This window comes from Teleopsis dalmanni, chromosome X (assembly GCF_002237135.1).
Source record: "Teleopsis dalmanni isolate 2A chromosome X, ASM223713v2, whole genome shotgun sequence".
Lineage (NCBI taxonomy): Eukaryota > Metazoa > Arthropoda > Insecta > Diptera > Diopsidae > Teleopsis > Teleopsis dalmanni.
Window position 1 is genome coordinate 1,994,639 of NC_051848.1, and position 23,807 is coordinate 2,018,445.

Consider the following 23,807-nt stretch of genomic DNA (forward strand, 5'->3'; position numbering starts at 1 on the left):
ATTGATTTCATGGTACTTTGGTGCGTGTGAGTAACGTGAAGGACATCTGATTAATTAATTTTTTTTAATTACTTCTAAAATGAATATCACAGCAGAAATATTTATTTTTGAAAAAGAATTTATATATTAATTTGAATCAAAAATAAAAATAAAAATTTGTGTGACATATTCCTTTTTTTTTTTTTTACTGAAAAATCGTGTGTATGTATTTGGAGTGATATGAAAGATAAATAAATTTTTAAAAGTACTTCTAATTACAGTATCGTCCTGAAATTTTTGGGTTTTATGTAGAATTTTATTACTAATCGAAATCAAAAATATTATATAAGAATATATGTTATATATTCTTTGAAAATTCATTCAATAGAAATGTAGTATGCATGTGCATGATGTGTTTTGCGGGAGAAAAAAATATATTAAAATATTTAAAAAAATAACCGCATCCTATAAATTTTTACTTAGTAGTAAAATTTAAAACTGAATCTAAATAAAATATAAAAAATGAAAATTTAAAAACTACTTTTGAGAAAAATTTTTTTTTGAAATTTAACGGTTAATATTAATACTTAAATATTAACAATTTTAATTGTTTAAACAATTTTATAAAAGTTCAATCAATTATCTTTAAAACGTTGTAAATTTCAGGTTTCTACCTTTTATAGAACTTGAGATATAGCCATTTGAAAATGTATCTACTATGCCAATTCTCAAAACCCCATGGGTCCATATCTCCTAGGAAAAAAATCACAAAATTTTTTCCCGAGATACGGGTCTTCTTATTTTATGAAAGGAACCGATTTCAGCCAAATCGGAGATCATGAGGTCATTTTTTGCCAAAATCCGTCCGGTTTGTAAAAGAATGACCCATATGTATTAATCTCTTAGAATTTATACTATTCTCTTAAAATATTAATCGTATCAGTTAGCAATTTTTTCTTTCAACTTCAAATGTATTGTCTTCCAATTATATAAAAAGTGACGTAGTATGTGATTCACGACAAAAATAATTTCACAATTTAATAAATTACAGTTCTTATACTTTATTCTTATACGTTGTCCTGAGAATTAACAAGTGTTTTTATGAGAAATTTATTTTTAATAATATTTTCGGTTTGCTTAAAATGTTTGAAAATGCTCTTAAAATTATCGTCGATTCTTTGTGTCAAAATTATAGTATATTATTTTCTTTTTTTAAATAAGTGATACCAAATTGTAAAAATCTCGCATTTGGAAAAATTTTTCTTGAGGTGATAAATGTAATATGTAAAGTTATGAGTATTATATATGATTAGGATTAATCTTATTGATTAATCATATACCATATGAACATACACAATAATTTATTAATGTATAGTAATTATATTATGTTTCTGATTCTTAGTAAATCCGACATGTGAAATAATCAAAATTTTTAAAACGAACTTTCTCAGAAATTCCTATTTTAGCAGGACTTCTTCAAAAAATACTAACTCACTAGCATATTTAAATTAATTTCAAATGTTAAATATGATAATAATAATAATATGATTAGATTCATTCAAATACAATTGAATATAGCTGCAACTAAAATCAAAATTTTACAATATAAACTTTATTAGAATTTTTTGTACACAGTATACCTATGAAGAAATTCAAGAAATGTTTGGACTCATTTGACCAAATATCGCGATTTAACAAGGAATCACAAAAGAGCCCACATGGAACTGTGACGACCCAACCAATTATGTGAGGACTCAGCACTTTGAGTGTCAAATGTAAATTTTCTTTCAATGGTCGTTTCTTTCTGAATTGAATAACTTCACGTGTGTTTTGTGATACTGCATGTTCTATAAATGATGTTTTCATTGACCTCCATATTAAGATCCAAATACGCAGACTATTAAGTTTTGCTGGTATGGTATCGTTTGGTTCATTCTTGTTTCCTTTGGCCATGGCATTCTGAAAATGTATGCGCACTTTTACCAATCCGTGGCAAAACAGACCAAAGGCATCTTCGAAATTATGCACAAGTAACTAAGATGGAACATGATTATAATTAATATTAAACTTAATTTATTGAAATATTGTTGATGTCTTTATTTAAAATAATTATGATTTATTACTGGTGTATTAAAAAATACAACTTATCAAATCAAATTAAAATCATGTTGCTTCTTTTGATGTATATAATAATAAATTAGTCAAGATACGGATATGTCTGACTCTAAACAAACATTTGGTACTAAATAAACCTAAAAGAAAATAAAAAATATCACTGGACTAACTGACTATTCTATTTCATAACAAATCTTTCCTAAACAGTATTTTATAAAACTATTCTTTCTTTTCAAAATTCTAAAAATCCACAATTCATACTAGAAAATTGTTCAGGATAGTCGTAATAATAAGTCATTATTGAATAAGCGTACGCTATGGTATACCATAACGCGTTAATCTATTTAGTACTCTATGCAGCTCAGAACTGAAATTACGTTATACGAAAACCGTACGTAAAAATAAAACGTAAAATCGTCTTAGTACGTAGCCTGATACGGCTCAGTTAAGGTATAAGTGCCAGAAATTTAATAAGAAACTTTGTACTAGTCCTTGATAACGCATATATACGAAACAGCTATTAGAGATGCATTCTGCTTCTAAAGAAGGAGCATACATAATTTTCTGGATTCGTGAATTAATTCATTGGTCACTTAATCGTGTGGAAATTTTGTATTCATCATTTACAATTGATAAGTACGGCGGAAAGTACTATTACATCAGTATATAATGCAAAGTTTCAATCATGGTCAAACTAGCAATTCTAAATTGTACTGCAGACAGATCAGAATCGGCTATTATTTCGGCGTGGTTTTTCTAAATCCGTTCAGAATTTTATATTAGTATGATTATCCGAAAAATGTTTTATCTAATTAATATCTTAAACAAAACTCTTTGCATAGAATAAGAAACTTTTACATATTGGAGATGAATTGAATGTGGTTTTATTTATTTATGCACAACGTCTACGTTGGGTATGTTAGACTGTATTATCCAAATTTATACTAATCGACTTTAGAAAACAATAACGATGTATTGCACAATCACTTAGCTGTTTGAATGATAAACGGCGAACGGTATGTTAGCTTAGTTATGCCATGTCCGGTGTCCGGACGCTAGGAATATCAACTTTTTTCCATAATGATTTAATATCAAAAATAATCTCAATAGAAAAATTGTCAATCTCATTTTGAATGAAGCCAAAAAGTAATTACAAAATTTAAATGGGGCATAATATTTTATGTGCTCTATATATTAGCTGTAATACCATACGAAAAATGCAAATCTCTAAGAATTTCAACACATTCACTGTTCATAGTGTCACTTTTTTAATTTAAATATCACGAAATATCAGATGGAGACAAATTTGGATAATACTGTTAATGTGGCAACATCTCATAATTTAACTTAACAAATTTTGCTGTCGGAATTGCTAACTAATGGGCCGATGCATTGTCACTGTCATCATTGTCATGAATTTGTTTCTTTTTCAAAAGTGGACTTGATTTTTCAATTTCAGCATTTAAAGAATCTAAAATCGTCGTGTAATATCGGCTGGTTATTCTTATGCCTTTTAGAAACGAATCAATCGTCATTTTATATATATCCCAAAAAACAAAAGCCATATTATCTGATTGATTGATTGATTGAGCTGTTTTCATTATTTTAGTGTACTAAACAATGTATTTAATGGTTATTCTGCACTTGCCCTTTTGGATAGTCTCATTTTTGTGGGGCATAACATATATATTCAATGTTTTGACTGCACTTTATCTTCCGGATTATAGTGATATATCTATGTTCCGTCTATAATTAACAATCGATATAGAAATTGTTTAAGAATACGTTGTAAAATTTATGATCTTCCATTAATATAATACTAAAACAATGATTACACACCCATAATATTGGGAGTTATTACCTCACTTCTGCGTTCTATGTTCTTAGCAAAGTCGATAAACTGCTTTTGAATCATACCATATGAAATTACTGTGTATCTGTAATGTTAGATCAGTCTTCCTTTCATTTGAAATCTTATGTTTTTTAAAAAAGTTTTACTTAGTCAACATACGGAATTCGACTTTCTGTTAAACCGCTGTCAGAACATAGATACATTTCATAGCGAAAAAACAATTTTGGGTTTAGTTTTTAAATATTATCAGATTTAAAAAAGTATTTTAGCTAAACAGCCTTTGATGTATATGGGTGATGCTTTTACAAACCGGACGGATTTTGGCAAAAAATGACCTCATGATCTCTGATTTGGCTGATATTTTTTTATGAACTCCTTTTATAAAATAAGAAGACCCGTATCTCGGGAAAAAATTTTGTGATTTTTTTCCTAGGAGAAATGGACCCATGGGGTTTTAAGAATTGGCATTGACAATTCAATTTTGACAATATAATAAAAATATTTAATAGAAGCTATAACTTTGTAAGCTCACCAGCCGAAAGCATTTTAATCCACAAATCTCAGTCCGTAAAAACAAAAACACAATTTTTTAAAAAAGTGACACAAAAAATAAAAGTTTGTGAACAAGCTCTAATAACTCGCTGAATTGCAAAAAATATAACAATAGTATATAAAGAATTACCCAAACATATAATGAATTGAAAGTTTATAGATAATGAAACAAATTATATTTCTTATGTTTAATTTTATCTTCAATTATTTTAATAAATATATGATTAAAACTAAAAAAATTATTGACAAATAATTCTTAGATGCTTTTTAAATGAACTGTTTATGGATTTATAATTTTTATGTCATCAGTTTATTAAAATCACCGTTGACAGAATGTCACTATACGTTGAAAACCTTTGTACTCTTGAATGCTTGAAATACAGTTGGATATTTGACCAAGGGCAAGGATTTTTGGATGAAATGCCTAGTATATCTATCCCAGTATTATTATTCTCAAGTTCGAATTTATCTGTGATCTGTGTACTATTATTTCTATTATTATTTATATCTGTGTACTTATTTCTGTTTGTATGCCTAACTTAATTGCGTAATGCATATATTTCATGTTAGCAGTAGCTAGTAATCAATTTCATACTTAGCCTTTAAATTAAGTAAACTAAAGGCTGTATCTTAATTTGGTAATTTAATACTGTTACCTGGGGAAAACCCGATAAAATTCGCAATCCTTGGTGTATGAACGACCGTACCCAAGGATGGCACTGCGTGAGTGTATCTTAGAACAGTGAACTCCGAATACCTGGCGAAGTACATGGGACTGTGCTTCGGATGACCTTTCTCTCCCCTACACTCGTAGGAACACAAATGGACTTTTCAAAACAAAAAAATTTTTGTAAAATAGACAAAGAACTAGGCACTAGTTTCGAGAACGAGCTTCTGGCGTCAAGCCAAGAAATCGAGCAAGTTGAAACCGTCAAACGAGCTGATGTAGGTAGTAGCAGCTGCACCACGTCTACTATCACCATAACCGAAAAGTCGGCAAACAAGCTAGCCATAGTTCGCCTGCTGCAAAGACAAAAAATCTAAGGCAAAGATCAAACGTCAAAGGTACTAGAAGGCACTTTTCGTCTTGGCAAGGTTGCTAAAAATGAAGCGGAAGGTACAGAGAAGGCATTTGATCGTGCAGACAAAATACGATATCAAAAGGTGATAGATGACTACAAGAAGTACCAGGCCACCTTACCGAAACCCGCAAAGGTAATGCACAGGAAAAAAAAATGTATTAATGTCTTCTTATGTCCACAGTATAGCGATAATGATCTAACAGTAGTGAAGATTGAAATAACAGTTAGGCTAAATTTAATTGTGGCTTCTGCTTACACGGCGCATGATAGAATTGCTCCTCCAGAAGAGGTAATTGCACTAGTACGTAGTAGCATTTTGAAAGGCATTCCCACATTAATTGGATGCAACGCCAATGCGACGCATACGCTTTGTGGCAGTTCGGAAACCAATGACAGGGGTGAGTACCTTTTTGATTTTATTAATAATTCCAATCTATTAATCTGTAATAGAGGTAAAACTCCTACAATTCCCTTAGGCTAACTAATAAGGCCACGGTTTTTCAAGCTGAAATCGTAGCAATTAGAAAAGCCTGGCGGCAAATTGCAAATAACATCAAGGACAAATTTAGCGTTGCCATTTTAATTGACAGTCAGGCAGCAATCAAAGCCCTTGAATCTTTCATAACGAAATCAATGATAATAAAGGAATGTAGAGATGCGATCGACGAGCTGAATCGGTTGGCTGACATCATTCTCATCTGGATTCCCGGACATAGGAACATCGAAAGGAACGAGAAAATCGACGGTTTACCTGGCGGTACCGGTTTATATTACCCTAGAGGTTATTAAGAAAAGTACTTATCTCTACTTTCTTCAACTTGCCAATAACAGATGGAAAGCACTTAAATCATGTGCAACTAAAGTCCAGGTTAACATTGCCCACTTATAATAAAATTAGATCCTTAGAACTCATCAAAACAGACCGCGTGAACACTGCAAGGCTTACTGCAGTTCTCTTTGGTCATTGGTGATAGGAACCCACGCAGAGTAATTGTGTATTTCTTATAATCCACACTGCAGAAGTTGTGGAAACCCGCACGAAAAAAAAACCATAATACATTTTCTCTGTGAATGCTCGGCTTTGGCGTCCAGCAGATATAAGTTCTTAGGAAGATACTTCTTTGATAGGTTATCAGACTGTTCATCGGTGAAGACGAAAGACCTAATAAATTATTCGACGAGATGGATTTAGTCTTCCTCTTCTATACTAGAGGTTTTTGTTAGGAATGTGATAGCAAAACGGCCAAAAATCGCTAATTGAGGCACATGGAAGTTATCCAATGGCCTACCACTGCAACAAACCAACTGTTATCTGTTGTCTTTATGATTTGTATTTGATATAATTTAGTAGTTCTATATATCAGGCCTATATCACACCATTTATGCTTGCAATTAAGTTCAATCTAATTAAATAATAATGTTTCAATGTTTTACTTTTTTAAATAAATTCTTTATTTTTATAGATATTTTTAAACAGGAACTAATATTATTTAACAATAAACAATAAAATAAGATAAAGACAAGATTAAGACATATAGTAAATGTAACTAAAATCGAATGTCATATATAATATTGTTTTTTAAATACCTAATAATAATATACATCATTTTACAAGTGGCGATACGATTAAATAAAAATAATAAACAGTAATCATGGTCTAAAAAAATAATGTTCAATTAAAATATCTTACAGTGGAAAAATATGATGATATATATATATAAATTCGCTTAACATAGAACATATACAATACAATATTTAATATTATATTATTTCAATTTCGCAAGATTCTTAGTTGTCACCAACTTAAATCAGTTATTTTGTACAAAATACACATTATTTAGCAACTCAGCACGTTACATAAAGTACTAAATATTAACATGATTCTACATGTGATGATCAGTATATTTGAGACGCAATGTCTTTCACATGTTGGCCTGATAGTAACAACAGTTCATATCGGCTTTATCTATCTTCTGCCCCATTACTTTGTTTATTATTTATATTACATTTGATTTATACAAAATAAAATAATATTTAATTATTAAAAAAATAACTAAAAAATTATAAATTTAGTATTGTTTGGAACCTAATGATTGCATACATTAGTAGGCTTCAAGACACCTATAATCTAACAGACTGACGAATATTTATGCACCGCATATGATGAAAACTGTGTACCTCTTGCATATGTTTGAAATACTGTTAATATTTTTTAAGTTTATGCACTTATAATTTCAAATAAAACAAAAAAGTAAAAAAAATCTAAACAAAAACAAAAAAAGTAACTAAAAAGCAATAATAAAAAATTAGTTAGTTGCTCTTACTGAATTATAGATTTATGAACTAAATTGTGCTTAATTTTGTTACTGTTTTTTTACAGTCTTAATGTACTTCCTTTCGTTTTTCTTGCTTTTCTTCTGCTTCAATATTTCTCTTCTGTGGTGGATCGTTAAATGGTTGCACTTCACCAGAAGCCCATATACAATATATGACAGCAGTCACACAAAGCACACCAAACGCTACCCAAAACACAGTACGCCATTCCAATAAAGACGCCTTCATATGAAATTGCATTGAAAAGATGAATGATTTGGAAACATTTTACGAGAAATATTAACTTACGTTTGGTGTCATAACACCAACTAAATATGGTGAAATTACTCCAGTAATCGAACCTATGCCATTTGTAATTGCCATCAAAGTCCCGGCATAGTTTGGACTCATATCGAGGGGACTTAATTTCATGCCCGCATAGTAAGTACCCATTAAGCCCATGCATATTGTGAACAGAACAACAACAACAACACGATCACAACCAGCATAAGAGGCAGCAACCATAAATATAGCGGGTCCAAACGCAGCTGTAATAAGTAAAACACATGTTAACAACAATAAATATTCTCTTTAATATTCATGTGGAAATACCTAGTGCTGTCATAACTTTACGCGTATTTGTTATGCTTAAAATTCTTCGTGTGATTAACCAATCGCCAACAAAACCAGAACTTAGCGACACAATCCACATCATGACGTATGGCAACGATGAGTACAAGCCATTGGCTTTGATGGAGAACTGCAATACATCAGACATATATTTTGGTAAATCTGTAACCATAATATAGAAACCCCAATCGTGACCAATTTGTGCAGATATTAGTGCCCACATTGGTAAACTGGTTATAATAGCTATCCAGGGTGTGGGTGGTAGATTTTCGTTGCGACCAATTGAACCCATTTCTCTCAATAAGTATTCTTTCTCACTAGGTTTTATGTAAGGATGTGTTGTAGGGTCACTGAAGCACAAGAAGCACTAAAAAAATCAAAAAAATTATTGATTGCAAATCATATTCGTCATAGGAACGTTCAATAGAATTTTTGTACTTACAAAGATGAAAAACCAAATAATGCCAACACCACCAAAAACATAAAAGACCACAGGCCAATCCCAAGCATCCAACATTATGCCTGATAATAGATTTCCTAAAATTGTACCAACTTGACCTCCTCCCAAAACGAGCGCTCCCAGTTTGCCACGTTCCTTAACTGGTACCCATTGTGCTAGTAAAACACTAAGTGCTGGAAAAGTTGTACCCTCGCCCAGACCCATCAACACGCGTACAATAATTAGAGCTGTCGAACCTCCTTCATTAATAGCTAATGGCGTTAACATAGTAAAGAGAGCGGTAGATAGTATGCCAAGACCCAATGTCCATTTACCACCGAATTTTTCTGCCAATAAGCCGCCTGGTATATGTGTTACAATATAGCCAATGTAAAAGGATGATAAAATAAAACCTTGTAGCTCTTCGGACCATTCGAAATCGCCACCAGACTTAATAAAATTTAAAAATATAATGAAAAACAAATGATTAAATAGTTTTTCATCTATTGATATAGCGTATCTAAGAAAATGAGACGACAATATATTCACCAAAATTATAATAAATAGTTTATTTTTTCATAGCTCTATTGATTAGTGTTTTTTGAATACATTTGGTAAGATTCTTTTAAGTTGAAAATTAATCCGAACTCGTGAACTAATAGCTTATGAACTTAATATATTTGTTTTACAACATATTGCCGATTATTTTGTGCTTTTATTCTGTGACTGTAGTAACATGTTGTATGAACTTTTAATTTATTACCTGCACAGGTTATTCTATTGAATACGGGGCGTCCCGCTTTGACAACGATCTTAAGTAAAGTCACGTATTCTGATTTTAATGTTATGTCCATTTGTATTTCAGAAAAGAGCAACTTTTTGTTGGTTCTTACAAATAAATGTTTAATAATAAAAATAGTGCATTCGTCGAACAATAAAAACACAGTGGTTAATCAGTGAAAATGGCTATATTGTTTTTCGAAGTATTCTTCATTATGATTAATACACTTTTGCATTCGATTGAACCAATTTTCGAAACAGTTTTGTCACTCCGAAGTTGGTATCTCTAAAACCAGGGTCATGAATGTCTCAACTACCTATTCGGGCATAAAAAAACACCCACCACGCATTTATTCTTAATGTTTGGAAACAAAAAGAAATCATTGGGTGCTAACTCGGCACTTTAAGGCGGATGACTCATCAATTCGACGTTTTGAGTGTTCAAAAACTATTTTTTATGTGAGCCGATATGTGGAAGCCCGCATTGTCTTAGTAGAGGATTGTCTTCCTGGGACGGTTGGGTCTTTTCAATTCTCCGAAGCCATCCGGGAAACAAATGGTTGTAACCGTTCTACATTGTTCAAGAGGTATAGTTGCGACATGACCGGTTTTTCTGAAAAAAAAGGCACCACTTGTTTAGATTTGCTTCATCCGCGTACAACTTTTGCCGGGTTCTGCTAACTTTCGTTACCTTTTACGGTACCGTAGACGTGTTTTGAGCTAACTTGGCCGTTTTTTTTTCAGTATTTCCTTGCAACAATCAGCCTCTATTTCTCTATTCCTTCTTTTAAGCCTCTATTTCTCGGTATGTGACATGCCCATACATCTTAATCATTTCTCGCACTGCATCGCTGATTACATGGTACAACAGCCGTTCTAGGATGATCATCACAAAATTCGTCGTGAAAAGACAAAGACCACAGTCAAACTTAGTAGTAAGGTTAGTAGTACTATATGTCTGTAGAACCGAGTGTGGTTAGGAATGTTGAAACAAGATCAAGTTCAAGTTCATCAATAGCCTTAACTTTTCTATCTTGAATTGAGAAGATTGCCTTTAGGGATATGGAATGTATTACATTCCAGAAGTCTTGATGTACCTCTGTCTTTTCTAATAATAATAGGGCATGAAACTTTGATATATAAAAAAATTAAGATTTAAAGCAAATATTTGTGTTCAAATAACACTATTTATATTTTGAGCCTTGGCTTGTTTCCATACGAATGTTTGATATTATAAGACATAATCTACCTTAGACTTTTTGTAAAAAAAACGGTTATTTGTGTTCTTTACAGTGATTTGTAAATTCAGTGTTGAGTGTTTGCGGAAAATTGGAATTAATACGAGAAAATTATTACGACTTTCGACGTCGATTATCATGACAAGAGTGCATCGATCAACAAGAGTGAAACAACGAAGCCGTTGTTGCATTTAATCGTTTTAGATCGTCTTAGAGGTGTCTGAAGACGATTGGTAAAAATGCTTTGACAAATGGGTCGAACGAATGCAAAAGTGTATTAATCATAAAAGAGAATACTACGCGAAATAATAAACCAATTTCCAACGACAAGTTAATATTTTTATTATTATTAGGCTTAAAATATAAATAGTGACTCTCGTAAGTCTTTAAGACATAAATAGTTAAATAGTTAAATAAAATAGTTAAATAGTGCACTTCAAATTGTACTAACTTTTTTTCGAAATGCTAAATTTGTAAGGTTAAGTTGAAATTTTACTTTTCACCACATTTGATATGTACTTACACTCATACTCGCGCATAGACGGAACTAGGTAATAAAAATATTAAGAATAACAGTAGCAGCAGTGAAAGAGAAGAAAATATAAATTAAGATAAAATAAAAATTTAGAACGTTGAACGTTAACATTTTCTTTGTAACCAAAAACATTAGGCAAGTGTTACAAGTGGGGTCACCCTTTTTTTGGTATATTTTGCCCTCTTAAAACACTTTATAGATACCATGTTCTGAGCACCTTCTGAGCTCAAAACTAAAAGAATTATAATATTTCACGCTTATAAAAAAGTTCGCCATGACTGTTTTAACAAATTTATATCTATATATATAATAAAATAACGAATAGAAATAAATAGTGACTTACTTTAATGGAGGAGGCTGAGAGAAAAACAAATCGTCAAATTAGGTAAAGTTAGTTCTGACATAAGATTAAATATACTATAATCAGGCTCACATGTCTTACAATTTATTTCATGAATTTCATAAATCCGCATTAAAATCTTATTTGTATTGCAGTATAAACTTCAAGATTAAAGTATCATACGTGGTTAGCTACACAATATTTCTGATAATCTTATATGATTACTAGATTGTTTTGGAAATACATATATCATGAGTTTACAATAGTGTCCATATTGACAAGAAGTTGAATATTATGAAGTTCATCTCAAGTAATAAGAGATTATGCATTTCGTGGCTTTCATTTAACAATATTTTTTTAGTGTCATATTATACAGAACAGTCAATCAGCACATCATATATTTAATTTATAGACTTACATTTGGAAGGTGACTATTTTTCACGTGAATGCTTAAAAAATTAATCTCATTTTTCAGTTGGTATGTCTACAATAAAATTGCAGTATATGGGACAATAAGATATTGGAAATCCACAAAAACCTGACGAAAGATTATTATTATTATTATTATATAAAGAGGTGATAAGCCCTTAGTGTGTACGAAGACTGACAATGAAGAGTCAAAATCTGATCGTTATAGACGCATGATTACCAATTTTTTAGCGTGAAATTTAAGATTTGAATGTAAAGATATATAGTTTCAGCAGATATGTTTATTTAGACATATAACAGGACTTGTTTTAGCTTTTTTTAGGCGAGAAATTTAAGGACGTATAATTTTGCGTTTAGATAATGTGAATTGGTCACATAGATTATGTAATTTATCACCACTGACATGGATTGTGTGAAACCACTATTCAACTTCAAAGTAATCGAGTGCTGTAAAATATTCCGTAGATGATATTGAATTGATGTTGTATTATATTTTACACATATTGTCAATGTCTAAAAAAAGGTCCAATAAAAGATAATATAATGTAATGATCGAAGACTCCATCTTAACTAATTTTTATTTAATAAAATTAGATGTGGCAGACACAAGATTAATTTATTGAACATAATCTTAAGTTTTTAAAATTTCGATACTTACACTTGAATCTGAATCCAAATCATCACTTTCACAAAATGCAGTATCCGAACCTTCATCTGAGTGATTCTTCTTGACTACCAATTGTGTTATAGCCACTGACAAGCTAATACGCATTGTGTAGGCGTTTAATATGGCCAGAAAGCCCATTATCGCCAGTATGACACGTTGTGGTATTATGAAGTCTGTAAAATGAAAATTGTACATGTTTCAGTAAAAGTGAAATTGAATAAATTTTTTAAAATATTAGGAAAGGAATTTTGTGTTATTTAACTTTAGAACGTGACATGAAATTATTGTGAAAACTGCTTTAAACAGAATTTAGAATTAGTGATTACGGCTTGCAGTTAGTGTAAGCGATTATTCAAATGTAATTGAATAAAGTTATAATATAATAAATAAAAAAACCTTTTAAATGCGAAATGCATCTCAGACATGCAATCTGACTTATACTCTTCGAATTCAATTAGAATTATTTTTCGTGTTTAATAGTGCCTAGAAACTATTTTCTAATTTGTGTTTATCTAATTTTACAACAAAATTGTTTTGTTGCTTGACAATTAAATTTATTATCGCATTAACAACTTTTCATAACCGACGATTTGAAATACAAATGTGAAAATTGTAAACAATGTTTCGAGACAATTTGTCAATAAAGTGAATATTGTTTTCAGAGACACTTGTTATTGTTTATTTGAGACTGATATTTTACAGATTGAGTTTTCTTGGAATTCACTGCAATAATAGATACATTCACACGTACACAAGAATTCTTACAACAACAGCAAAGGACTAGGGATTTTACACAAGTTGACAACTATAGATAATAATAAAAATGATTTATTATTTGTTTTCTTTTCTTAATTATTTAAATCACATTATTTACATTAATCACTAACAGATAAATTAACAAATAATTTCGACTGAACGTGTCGATATGAACAAATTGCATAGGGTCAATCTTGGGTACATATCTCCTAGGAAAAAAATTACAAAATTTTTTTTCCGAGATACTGGTCTTCTTATTTTATGAAAGGAGCTCATAAAAAAAATTTCAGCCAAATCGGAGGCCATGAGGTCTGTTAATTATGTTTCTAAGAACAAAATAGTTTTATTCTTTCTTAATAACAATTCAAGAATAATTTTTTTTTTCAAAGAAAAAATTAAACAAGAAAGTGTGTTATTTTGTTATTGTAAAAAAATTAAAATTAAAAGTGATTGCTTTTGAATAAAATACTTTTACAAATTGAAAAAACTTAATTATAAAATATTTAATGAGATTGTTGAAGAAGCAATTTTGAAATATTAAATTTTGAACTTTTCTATTTTAATTCTAAAATTTATAACGATGTTCATAACCAAAGTTATCATATATGATTTAAAAATGCTCTTATTGAAATTTTAGAGTTTTTAGTTATAGTTTAATTTTGTGTCTTATAAATGTTTCTAATTTTTAAAGCTCATAATTATTATTATACACTTTAAACGTCATGTCAATTTAAGCTAAGATGTTAGAAACTTTGTATGTCTTCTATAAATGTATTTATATAAGATACTTTTTGACATTATATAACATCTATGCACGAGTATATGTAAATTACCGTGCATATATATATATATATATATGTAAATGAACTTTACATTTAACAGCTCAACATAAGAAAGTAATTATTGTCATTAAAAATACATTTATTATTTAGTCGGTTGAGAGATTTTTACAAGAAATATATGATTATCAGACTTTGTGGTGCTAAGTTCGTTTTAGAAATGTTTACTTTCCGTACTAAATTTTCCGTACGCTCGTTTGCCACAGTAAAATGAATTCAGAATAAACGTAATCGTAATTAATTAATACAAATTAGTACAATAAAATTTGTGTTTATAATAAAAGCGTCAGAAATGAACGTCAGTTACAGACGTAAAATCTTATATTAAATTTAAGCTACTTGAAACAGAATGACAACTTAAATATCAGCTAAGTCAGTTTTGATATGAATTATTTTTATTTTATTTTTATTTTGTAATCCAAAAAATAAAAAATCAGATTTTGTGATAATCAAAATAGAGGCATGAAAGAAATTTATTGTTAGTTTTTCGAAAAAATAAATACTATATATTTCTATTTAAGTATCGACTATATTACTTATTTTATCACTCTAAGTAAATACCCGTAATTACCACATATAAAATTTCAAGATCGTGAAATTTAAATACATTTAAAATGTATTCATAAGTTTATAAAGTGTTAAACACTGGGTGCAACACTGAAAGAAGATCAAATTTAGTTACCAATAGACGCTATCAATAGACTGCATTTCGTGATTTTATTAGAAGAATTTCAAAAATTTTATATGGCAGAAATGTGCATGTTACGGTGGACCAGCGGAGCTTAAGTAAATAATTAACTAAATTTTCTTTTATTGGTACATCTAACTCCAACTAGCACCGATGTAAGTTAGGACAAAGTAAAAGGTGGAACATGCTCTGGGAGAGCCAATGAAAGGATGACAAATCTGTTGAGGTTATCCACTGATTTAGTAGAAATAGCTCGGCTAAATTTATTGTTGTATGTGTAAATCAAAAATATTAAGTCAGACAAATCACAGCCTTTGTTTTTAGTTTTTCATTTAACAGATTGACAGAAATATAGTAAATACTTTTTTAACTTATCTTCAAGTATTTGAGAAAGGTTATGGTAAATAATTTTGCCTACACTGTGTACACGCCACTATTTTCTTATCAGTAAGAGACTTATATTTTGATAAGATGTTACACTGCAAACAGAGAGAGTTTATCCACTCAATATCTAAAGGAAATAGGGAATCTAAAACCTTAATTACTGCTTCACTATCTAATGTAGAGGTTTATATGAAGTTTATATGAAAACAACTGCATAAAAACTATAAAACTACACTATAAAAATAATATTTAAATGCAAGTAAAAGTAATGGAACAACGTCTTTAAACATTATCATCAGACCTTCAAACACCGTATTTGATGTCTATAAACAAGCACATACTCGTATTAGCATGTTTTTTTATTATATGTAAAACTTATATTTTAAAATTATTTTCAGAATCTCGCTATCCTTTCATCTAACTTCCGTTTTCGTGTTATGACCATTAGGTAATTAAACTGAGCACAATTCATTTTATATAATCAGAGAATGATACGTTATAACCTTTATAATACCGTAACGTCTGCCATAAACTCTAATAATTATGGCTTGACGTAAGTACATAACACATGTTCATGCCTACATACATACATATATGTCTGCGCTGTATATGAGTATAAACTTAGCTAAAATAGCTCATCGTAATTGTTCAATGTTTGAGGTTGTAATCATAAAGTATAAAACGATTTTGGTTTCATATTTTTATTATTTTATTGTCGCATACATTTTTATCTTTTTTAGTCATTGCAGTTAACAAATTGTAAATTTGCCTCTAATAAAAGCTAATGTCGCAGGCGGTTAACTTCACACTCTTATGAGCTTGAGCTTTTCAGTTTTACGCCAAACTTCGCAATTTGATTTGAAGAATTTAGTTATTTTGTTTATAGTTTTAGCTAATATTTTTCTTTTTTCTTGGCAATTGAATTTACGCCAACATTTCCGATTAACTCAGGTGCTGTAAAAATTGTACTTGGCCATGATAATGTTAGTTGTTTTTGACTTATCAGAATTTACTTAACGACCGAAATAAGCACCGAAATATTTTATGATGCATATTAAGTCGATTGCTAACATTTATACCGGCTTTGATTAGATTTCAGAAAGATTTGTAAATCGCATGAGCAGCACATGATTAGCAATGATTTAGCTAATTGATTTAAATAATCAATAAACAAAATAATTGTGAAGTACTATAACTAATTTGTTTTGTTAATTATAAATCTTATAATTATGGGCCTTATATTAATTATGGAAGAGATATATAGTTCTATTGTTTCAACCTAAGAAAAAGAAGAATCCTTTCAATTTAAACACTGTTAGCATACAGTTTTTTATATAGGTTTCACCCTCAACAAGTTGGACTTATGTTGTTTTGTTGACTCAGATATGAAGAATCATATAAACTGTGTAATATGAAAATAACATTATAACCCAGAAAATGATTTTAAAATCATTTTATTGTATAAAACGATGACACCACTGTAAATGAAAAGATTCCTCTATGCTTCAAATCATCATCAGTTCAGTTTAAATCATGGACTGGGAATTCTACTTTATAGTTCACTATAGAACTCAACCAGGTTTAAGGCAACGTGCTTTTTATTGGTATGTTTTAGTGGTCTATACACTTTACCTTTAACTTCCCAATATCTCCATTGATCTAAAGGAAAAAGGTGTTTGCTTGGTGAACATTTATAGCACGAGAGTTTCTCCCATGTTTTGTTTTTTATCCTATTCCTCCATAAATTGTTATTTTGTTTCAGGCTCCCTCTAAACTGAATATAGTATACGTACATGCAAGAACAGTATTCAAAATTATTTCAACTTTTACAAAAAATCTTGCTTTAGTCACATTGTTCTAATCCTGAAATTCAATTTGGAGTTCATCAATTTTAAATGCATTTAGGTATCTGATACATGCCAATTTTATCTTTTGATTTAATGTAGGTGTATTGATAGAGACTTTAATATTATACAGACTTAAGAATTAAAAATTGTTATAAAAAAATAATTACTGTTTTAAGTAATGAACACACGATATTATATTTATATGACAACGACAGGCAGTTTATTTGCGGAAGCCGTAAAAAAACCCGTAAAACCTGTTGATTTAAAGTAAAATATTTTCTTTATATTATCTCTGCCATTAAAAAAATGATGTAATAATCGTACAGTAAAATTTATATAAACAAAATAAAAAGGGGAACACTCTGTAGTCCTAAAAATATATTCTATAAAATAAGAGATAGGCTTTAACTTGTTAGTAAAATTTACTTACAACTTAATTTTATGTACAATGAGTAAAAGTGATTCATTACTAAATTATATACAAATTATATAAATTATACAAATTATTAATTAACGATTATAATTAAAAATTGTATATGAGTACCTCACAAATTTTTTAACCATAGATAGCTAGTTTACCTTCTATATAGAATGCTGTGGCCAATGAATACGTGATTAAGACAGTAAAAAAAATAAATTATTTTTGACTATATTATTGTTGTATATTAGTTTAAAAAAATCTGATTCTTGGTATTATCACACAACCTTATGCTTGAACTGGAGAATCGAAAAACCAGTTATCTTCAAGTAATCTGTGCACAACTCAAATACGCGAACACACAAAAACAATCAAATCAGCAAATTATTTTGTAAACTTGATATTTCCTTTCATTTTACTATTGCGATTTCTACAATCCTATGAACTTGCGAATATGGTTTCGGTTAAACCACAGTCAAGTAGATATGAACAACAAGTAACTGAATAGATTTCGAGTGAGTGAATACTTTAACCTAAAAAAAAAGAGTGCTGGCATTAGGTATAAAGACAAGCAGATTAATTGTTATTCATATTATCTTTTTCTCTCTCTTACCCAAGCACAAGTAATTATTGTTCTTTATACGATTAAGCTTAGCGAAGTGTTTACATTTTTTATTTTCTTTTCTCTAAGATGTAAATCTCTAGATATAGTACTTATTGAAGGGTATATGTACAGGTTTTTAAACAGCAAGCCAATGGATTTCCAATCATGTCAACGCTTGCGTCTAAAAGTTAGTGTTAAATATATATGTTAAATATATATATATATATATTTTAAATTATTAATTTAGTGTGGATGCAATATTAGAAAGTTATGTCTAAATTAATTATGTGAAGAAATTCATTATGCACTATAAATATTAATACAAATGACTGTTGTTTTGCTGCAATCTGGGGAAAAAGAAATAAATTTATCGTATGATAAACATCTATGATAATCATAAAGAATAACAATTATCTTGATTTTAATTAAATTTTTGGATTTAAAATAACACATTCGTTTTTTAGAATTTATAAAGTAAATTAAAAACAAAAAACTAAATAACACTTGTTTATTTAAAAGTCATTTTGCGAACTTTTAAACCTTTAAACAACAAATTCATTTCTGATTTCTTATGGTACTATAATCGATAAACTATCGAATGTAAAATAAATTCCAACAATAAAAAGTATGGGTGTTACCAGAAAGCGAACCCAAGGCAAAATTTTTAAAAGTTGAAAATTATAGATCAAATCAAATCTAGTAGGTCAATATCTATTATTATATAATTTACTAAAAAAGTTAACCTTTACCATCTGTAATTTAGAGGCGTGAGACATCACATTAAATAAATATGTCCCCATTTTCGTATGTTAATTGTATATTATTCAATGAGTTATATTGAAAAATGTTATGTTGAGTCAGGAAAAATATTATGTTTTAGTAATCTAAAGTAATTGATTGTAAAATCCTAAAGAACCATGTTGAAAATTCTGTTTTAGATATATGATCAAGAAAATAAGTTAATGATTTCTTTTTTTTCTCTACACGATTCTATTCGATTCCCTAAAACTCTTAAAGTTGGATCTACTTGAAATTTGAAATCCAATTTTCTTTTCATAATACTATACGTTTTTTTATTTTATCCACTAAGGCTTATTAAGTCATGAAATTCACAGTGTTATTAAGAATTATAATCCCATTGTTGTTTATATACATATAATATATAATATATAATATATATATACATATATATATGTATATGTATATGTATAATAGTAAAAATTTCTTAAACACGTGTAAGGCAGATAAGAAATTAATTTTCTTATTAATATACTCTATTTTTATTTATATATGTTTTTCTATATAAAATAATCTTAATTATAAAAATTTTAATAATATCGCAAAAGAACAGCAAAAAAGCTTTCAAATTAATGTATTTGACTATGTCATATTAAAATGTTATAATAATAATTATAAACAATAAAGATTTTCGTTAAAATGGGTATAACGTTTTAATTTAATTAACATTAATAAATTAAATGAAGATGGAAAATTTTATTGAAATATTCAGAATAGCAGCTAAAAAGTGTACGAAATAATAAATTTAAATAATTTGTTTTACATGTAACAAAGTTTATATTTATATATATAAAATATCACACAATTTTAAGTTTTTTTAACAAATGCAATGACGTATGAGTATATATTTTTTATGCAAAACTCACCACACCTGAAACTCAACTCAGCGCAAAAGATTATTCAGAGAAATTATTGTTGAGTGCAATGTAGTATGTAAGAGCGTGTAAGTCATAAATAATAAAGCAAACATTACCAAAGCAGTGCAAATAAAATAAGGCAACCATATTTTAATTTCTATGTTAACAAAATAATTCGGGTTAAAAACTTGGCCAAACGCAAGAAATCCACAATAAGGCAAAAATGCCAAATAAAAAAAAGTAAGCAAATATTGTTAGTGAGCGAGAAATAGCGCAATAATCATAATTGCCAAATGACACACTGAAATTATTTACGCTTGTTATTATTATTATTAATTTTATTATTTGCAGTACACCAGCAAATCAATGAATTTAGTTGATCTTTTGTAAATACGAGTAACTCTAAAAACAATCCAACCAGTGGTAGATACATTAATTAAATTTATATTTTCACTCTACTATAACAGCGTTTAATATTTTTCACTTTGACATTTTGTAAATAGACAGGACAAAGTTATAAAAACTGTTCACTGACCGGTATATCCGGTATATCTATAACGCTGATGATCCCATGTATTAATATCAAGATACTGTACTGCACTCTGAAAGAGAGAGTGCAGTACTAATGTGACGCAAGCAATATTTTTATTTGTTATTTGTTTAGCTCTCCTTAGTATTCATTAGATCTAATTGATTGCTTTATCTATATTCACGATCACATATGTTATTCACTTATATTGATTAAATTATCTGAGTAGATCCTAAACAAATTTGCACATCTTAATTTCACGTACTAAATACCTAGAATTGCATTCAAGATCTAAGTGTATGTGGAGTATCACTCTTGGTAGAACAGTGATATCCCCCATCTTGTTGTATTTCTATTATAAATTCTACGATATGAATTTCTAGTTAATAGCCTTAAATATACAAATAAATGCACCTCTAATATCAATTCACATAAAATTGGTGTATTCTGAAATGTTTCTGTAGTTCAAGAGCTGTTCAAGTGTTGAATCCCATACAATAATCTACTCACATTGCAGTAAGAGTATTACAAGTATATGATCCATATCATTTATATATGGATTGGAAATCAAAACCTACAATTTCTCAGTTACACTGTAACACAATAAAGAAAATTATTTACAAGTAAAACCAATTGTAGATAACAAGTGTTAGCATTAAGCTCTTAATAACTTGAAAATAATTGCAATTCTCAATAATAAGAAGAAATTATAAAAGTTTTATATACTGCATTATCTTAAAAGTATATTTTTACGATATCGTACTATAATTATCGTAGAGGTATTTAATCGTAACTACATTGACTCTTATCGCTCCAATTATGCTTATTAAGTGCTTCAACACTTTACGATCAAATTAAGTAATCTTTAAGCGTGCGAAATAACGACCTCAAATAATAAAGATACTGTAAAGAACAAAGAAAAAACCTATTGTATTGATAATATATATTAGCACTACAACGTTAGGCCCTTTATCATATACTAATAATAGGGTCATAAATATTGTATTTCAAGTGCGCTATAAATAATTCTATTGCTGTAAATAATAATGTTGAAAATCTTAATGGAAGTACGCTGGAGAGGTGGTAATTTATGACAGCTGGAAAGCAAAAGACTTACTACCATAACATACTGTTTGCTTTTATTTTTTTCGTTTTATTTTTTGAAATGTTTATAACATTTTTAAATAAAAGTGAAAGTAAATAGCTTAAGGAATGTTCATAAAGCGTCATGCAAACCTTGAACTTGACACATACACGGCAGTTAATAAAGTTGTAAGACGGGCCGGGCCAGGTCGGGACGGGAGAGAAGAGTGAGAAACAACGGTTGAAAAATGTGTACAAAGTAGCAAATGAAGCACATGGCATACAAATATATTTACATTTATTTAAGATATTTACATTTTGTTAAATGTATCTATAAAATTTATATGCAATTAAAAATGTTAATGGAGCAATTAAGAAACTGGTATTTTTAAGGAAATTATGTCACAATTTGAGCTTGCAATATATCATCTACTTAACTAGAACTTCAGGCGTGGAATTTGTTATTATGATTTCTCGGTTCTAATGCATTTCATGTTTTGATTTTGTACTAAAAATCATTTGTAGATCTAATTTTTTTTCTATGTGTATGTCAAAACAGGCTGACAATGAAGAGTCATTCAACCTGCACGGAATCATAGAATCATCACGATCGATTTCATTAAAATTCGATTGCACGTAAATATTTGGAAACGAATTTAAATAAAAATGAAAACAAAAGTTTATTTACTTGCTTAATATTTAGGTATAGTATATTTTTTAGGTTATTGTTGTTGTCAATAATTTATCTGATTTGTATGCTATCTTTTTTTAATTTGTATTCTATAATGTTTAATAGTCGTATAAAATATAATGATCGTAAAAATGTTCTAAAGGTGAGGAAGAATATCACGTTCTTTCCGTGTAGCCCATAATTTCATGGAATTAAACGTGCCTCGGTAATGTGACAACTAATTTTAAGGTAATGAATAGCATTTCGAAAACTGTTTTAATAGATTAACGAGTTTACATGGAGTTATATAGTCCAAATAAATGATCAGAATTTACAGTAGGAAACTTAGTACTAAAGGAAATAACAATGACTTAAACAGTTTACTTTTAGTTTTCAATACAATTCCTTGTTTAGATACAACAGATTTATCAGTATCTCATATCTTATAATGAGGCTTGATTAAAAAAAAGATATAACATATACTATTTTTTGGAAAATCTGTTAAAAATTTGTTTATATTAAGTTAAGTTATTTTGAAGTTCGTCTAGTGTTTGATTTATTAAAATTCCTCACTATAAAGTCAAGTTAATTAATCAAATCAATTTATTTTCATTGAATTAACCAAATTGGTTCCATAAAAAATTTCCGCATATTTTGAAACAAAGCAATCTTAATGTCTTAAAATGTTAACTGTTTAAATAATTAAAAATAATACGAGCATAGGTGATTATATACCAGTATTCTCAAATTAATTTTGTTGTTTTGAAAATGAGTTGTAATCTACTACAGAGAAAATGTATTATGGAAGGTTTTATGTTTAACAAATAAATATTTACTCTTTTATAAAATCATCGCTGTAGTTGCTATTGTTATGTTTTTATTGCTTTTGTGTAGCATGCATGTGATATCATTTAAAAATATGAATGTAACTAAATATTAAATGCACTGAGCTTGTTATGTAATTGTGTTTTAGCACAATAGACTCTTTTTAGATTCACCTTTCATCTGAAATCAAGTTCTGTAAACGTGTAAATTAAGAAATATAGCAAAAAGAAGTAAGTGTGTGTTGTACTCTCAAGTTGGTTATTTGGTTACCTTAATAAATTTGTTTGTTTTAAATCAGCTCAGTCTTTTACAAATGATTTATTTTATTGACGCTTGAAGTCACTGTCAGTGTGAAATGGTTTATTATTCCGATACTAAGACTGGGATATACTCAGGAGCAGAGCCATAGTCAGAAATTTAATTCACGAGGTGTTTCAGATAATTTCAGTCACTTAAAACAGAATTATATCTTATCACAATGCATAATAAAAATATACATATAAATAAATTTAATAAACCAGAATTCATTTAAGAAACTAAGCAGAGACAAAAAAGTAC

The 23,807-nt window shown here is 29.0% G+C and overlaps 1 protein-coding gene across 1 annotated transcript in view; it reads right to left on the reverse strand.

The window, feature by feature from the left end:
- Positions 1-7,292: 7,292 nt before the first annotated feature.
- LOC119687912 (putative inorganic phosphate cotransporter) overlaps positions 7,293-23,807 on the reverse strand; it is a 28,377-nt gene continuing 11,862 nt past the window's right edge. The window contains exons 2-6 of the mRNA XM_038102462.1: positions 12,943-13,124; positions 8,966-9,412; positions 8,506-8,890; positions 8,203-8,441; positions 7,293-8,136 (exon numbers count right to left, since the gene is read on the reverse strand). Of these exons, the coding sequence (XP_037958390.1) occupies positions 7,963-8,136; positions 8,203-8,441; positions 8,506-8,890; positions 8,966-9,412; positions 12,943-13,124 (1,427 nt within the window). The 3' untranslated portion in view covers positions 7,293-7,962. The remainder of the gene's footprint in view (positions 8,137-8,202; positions 8,442-8,505; positions 8,891-8,965; positions 9,413-12,942; positions 13,125-23,807) is intronic.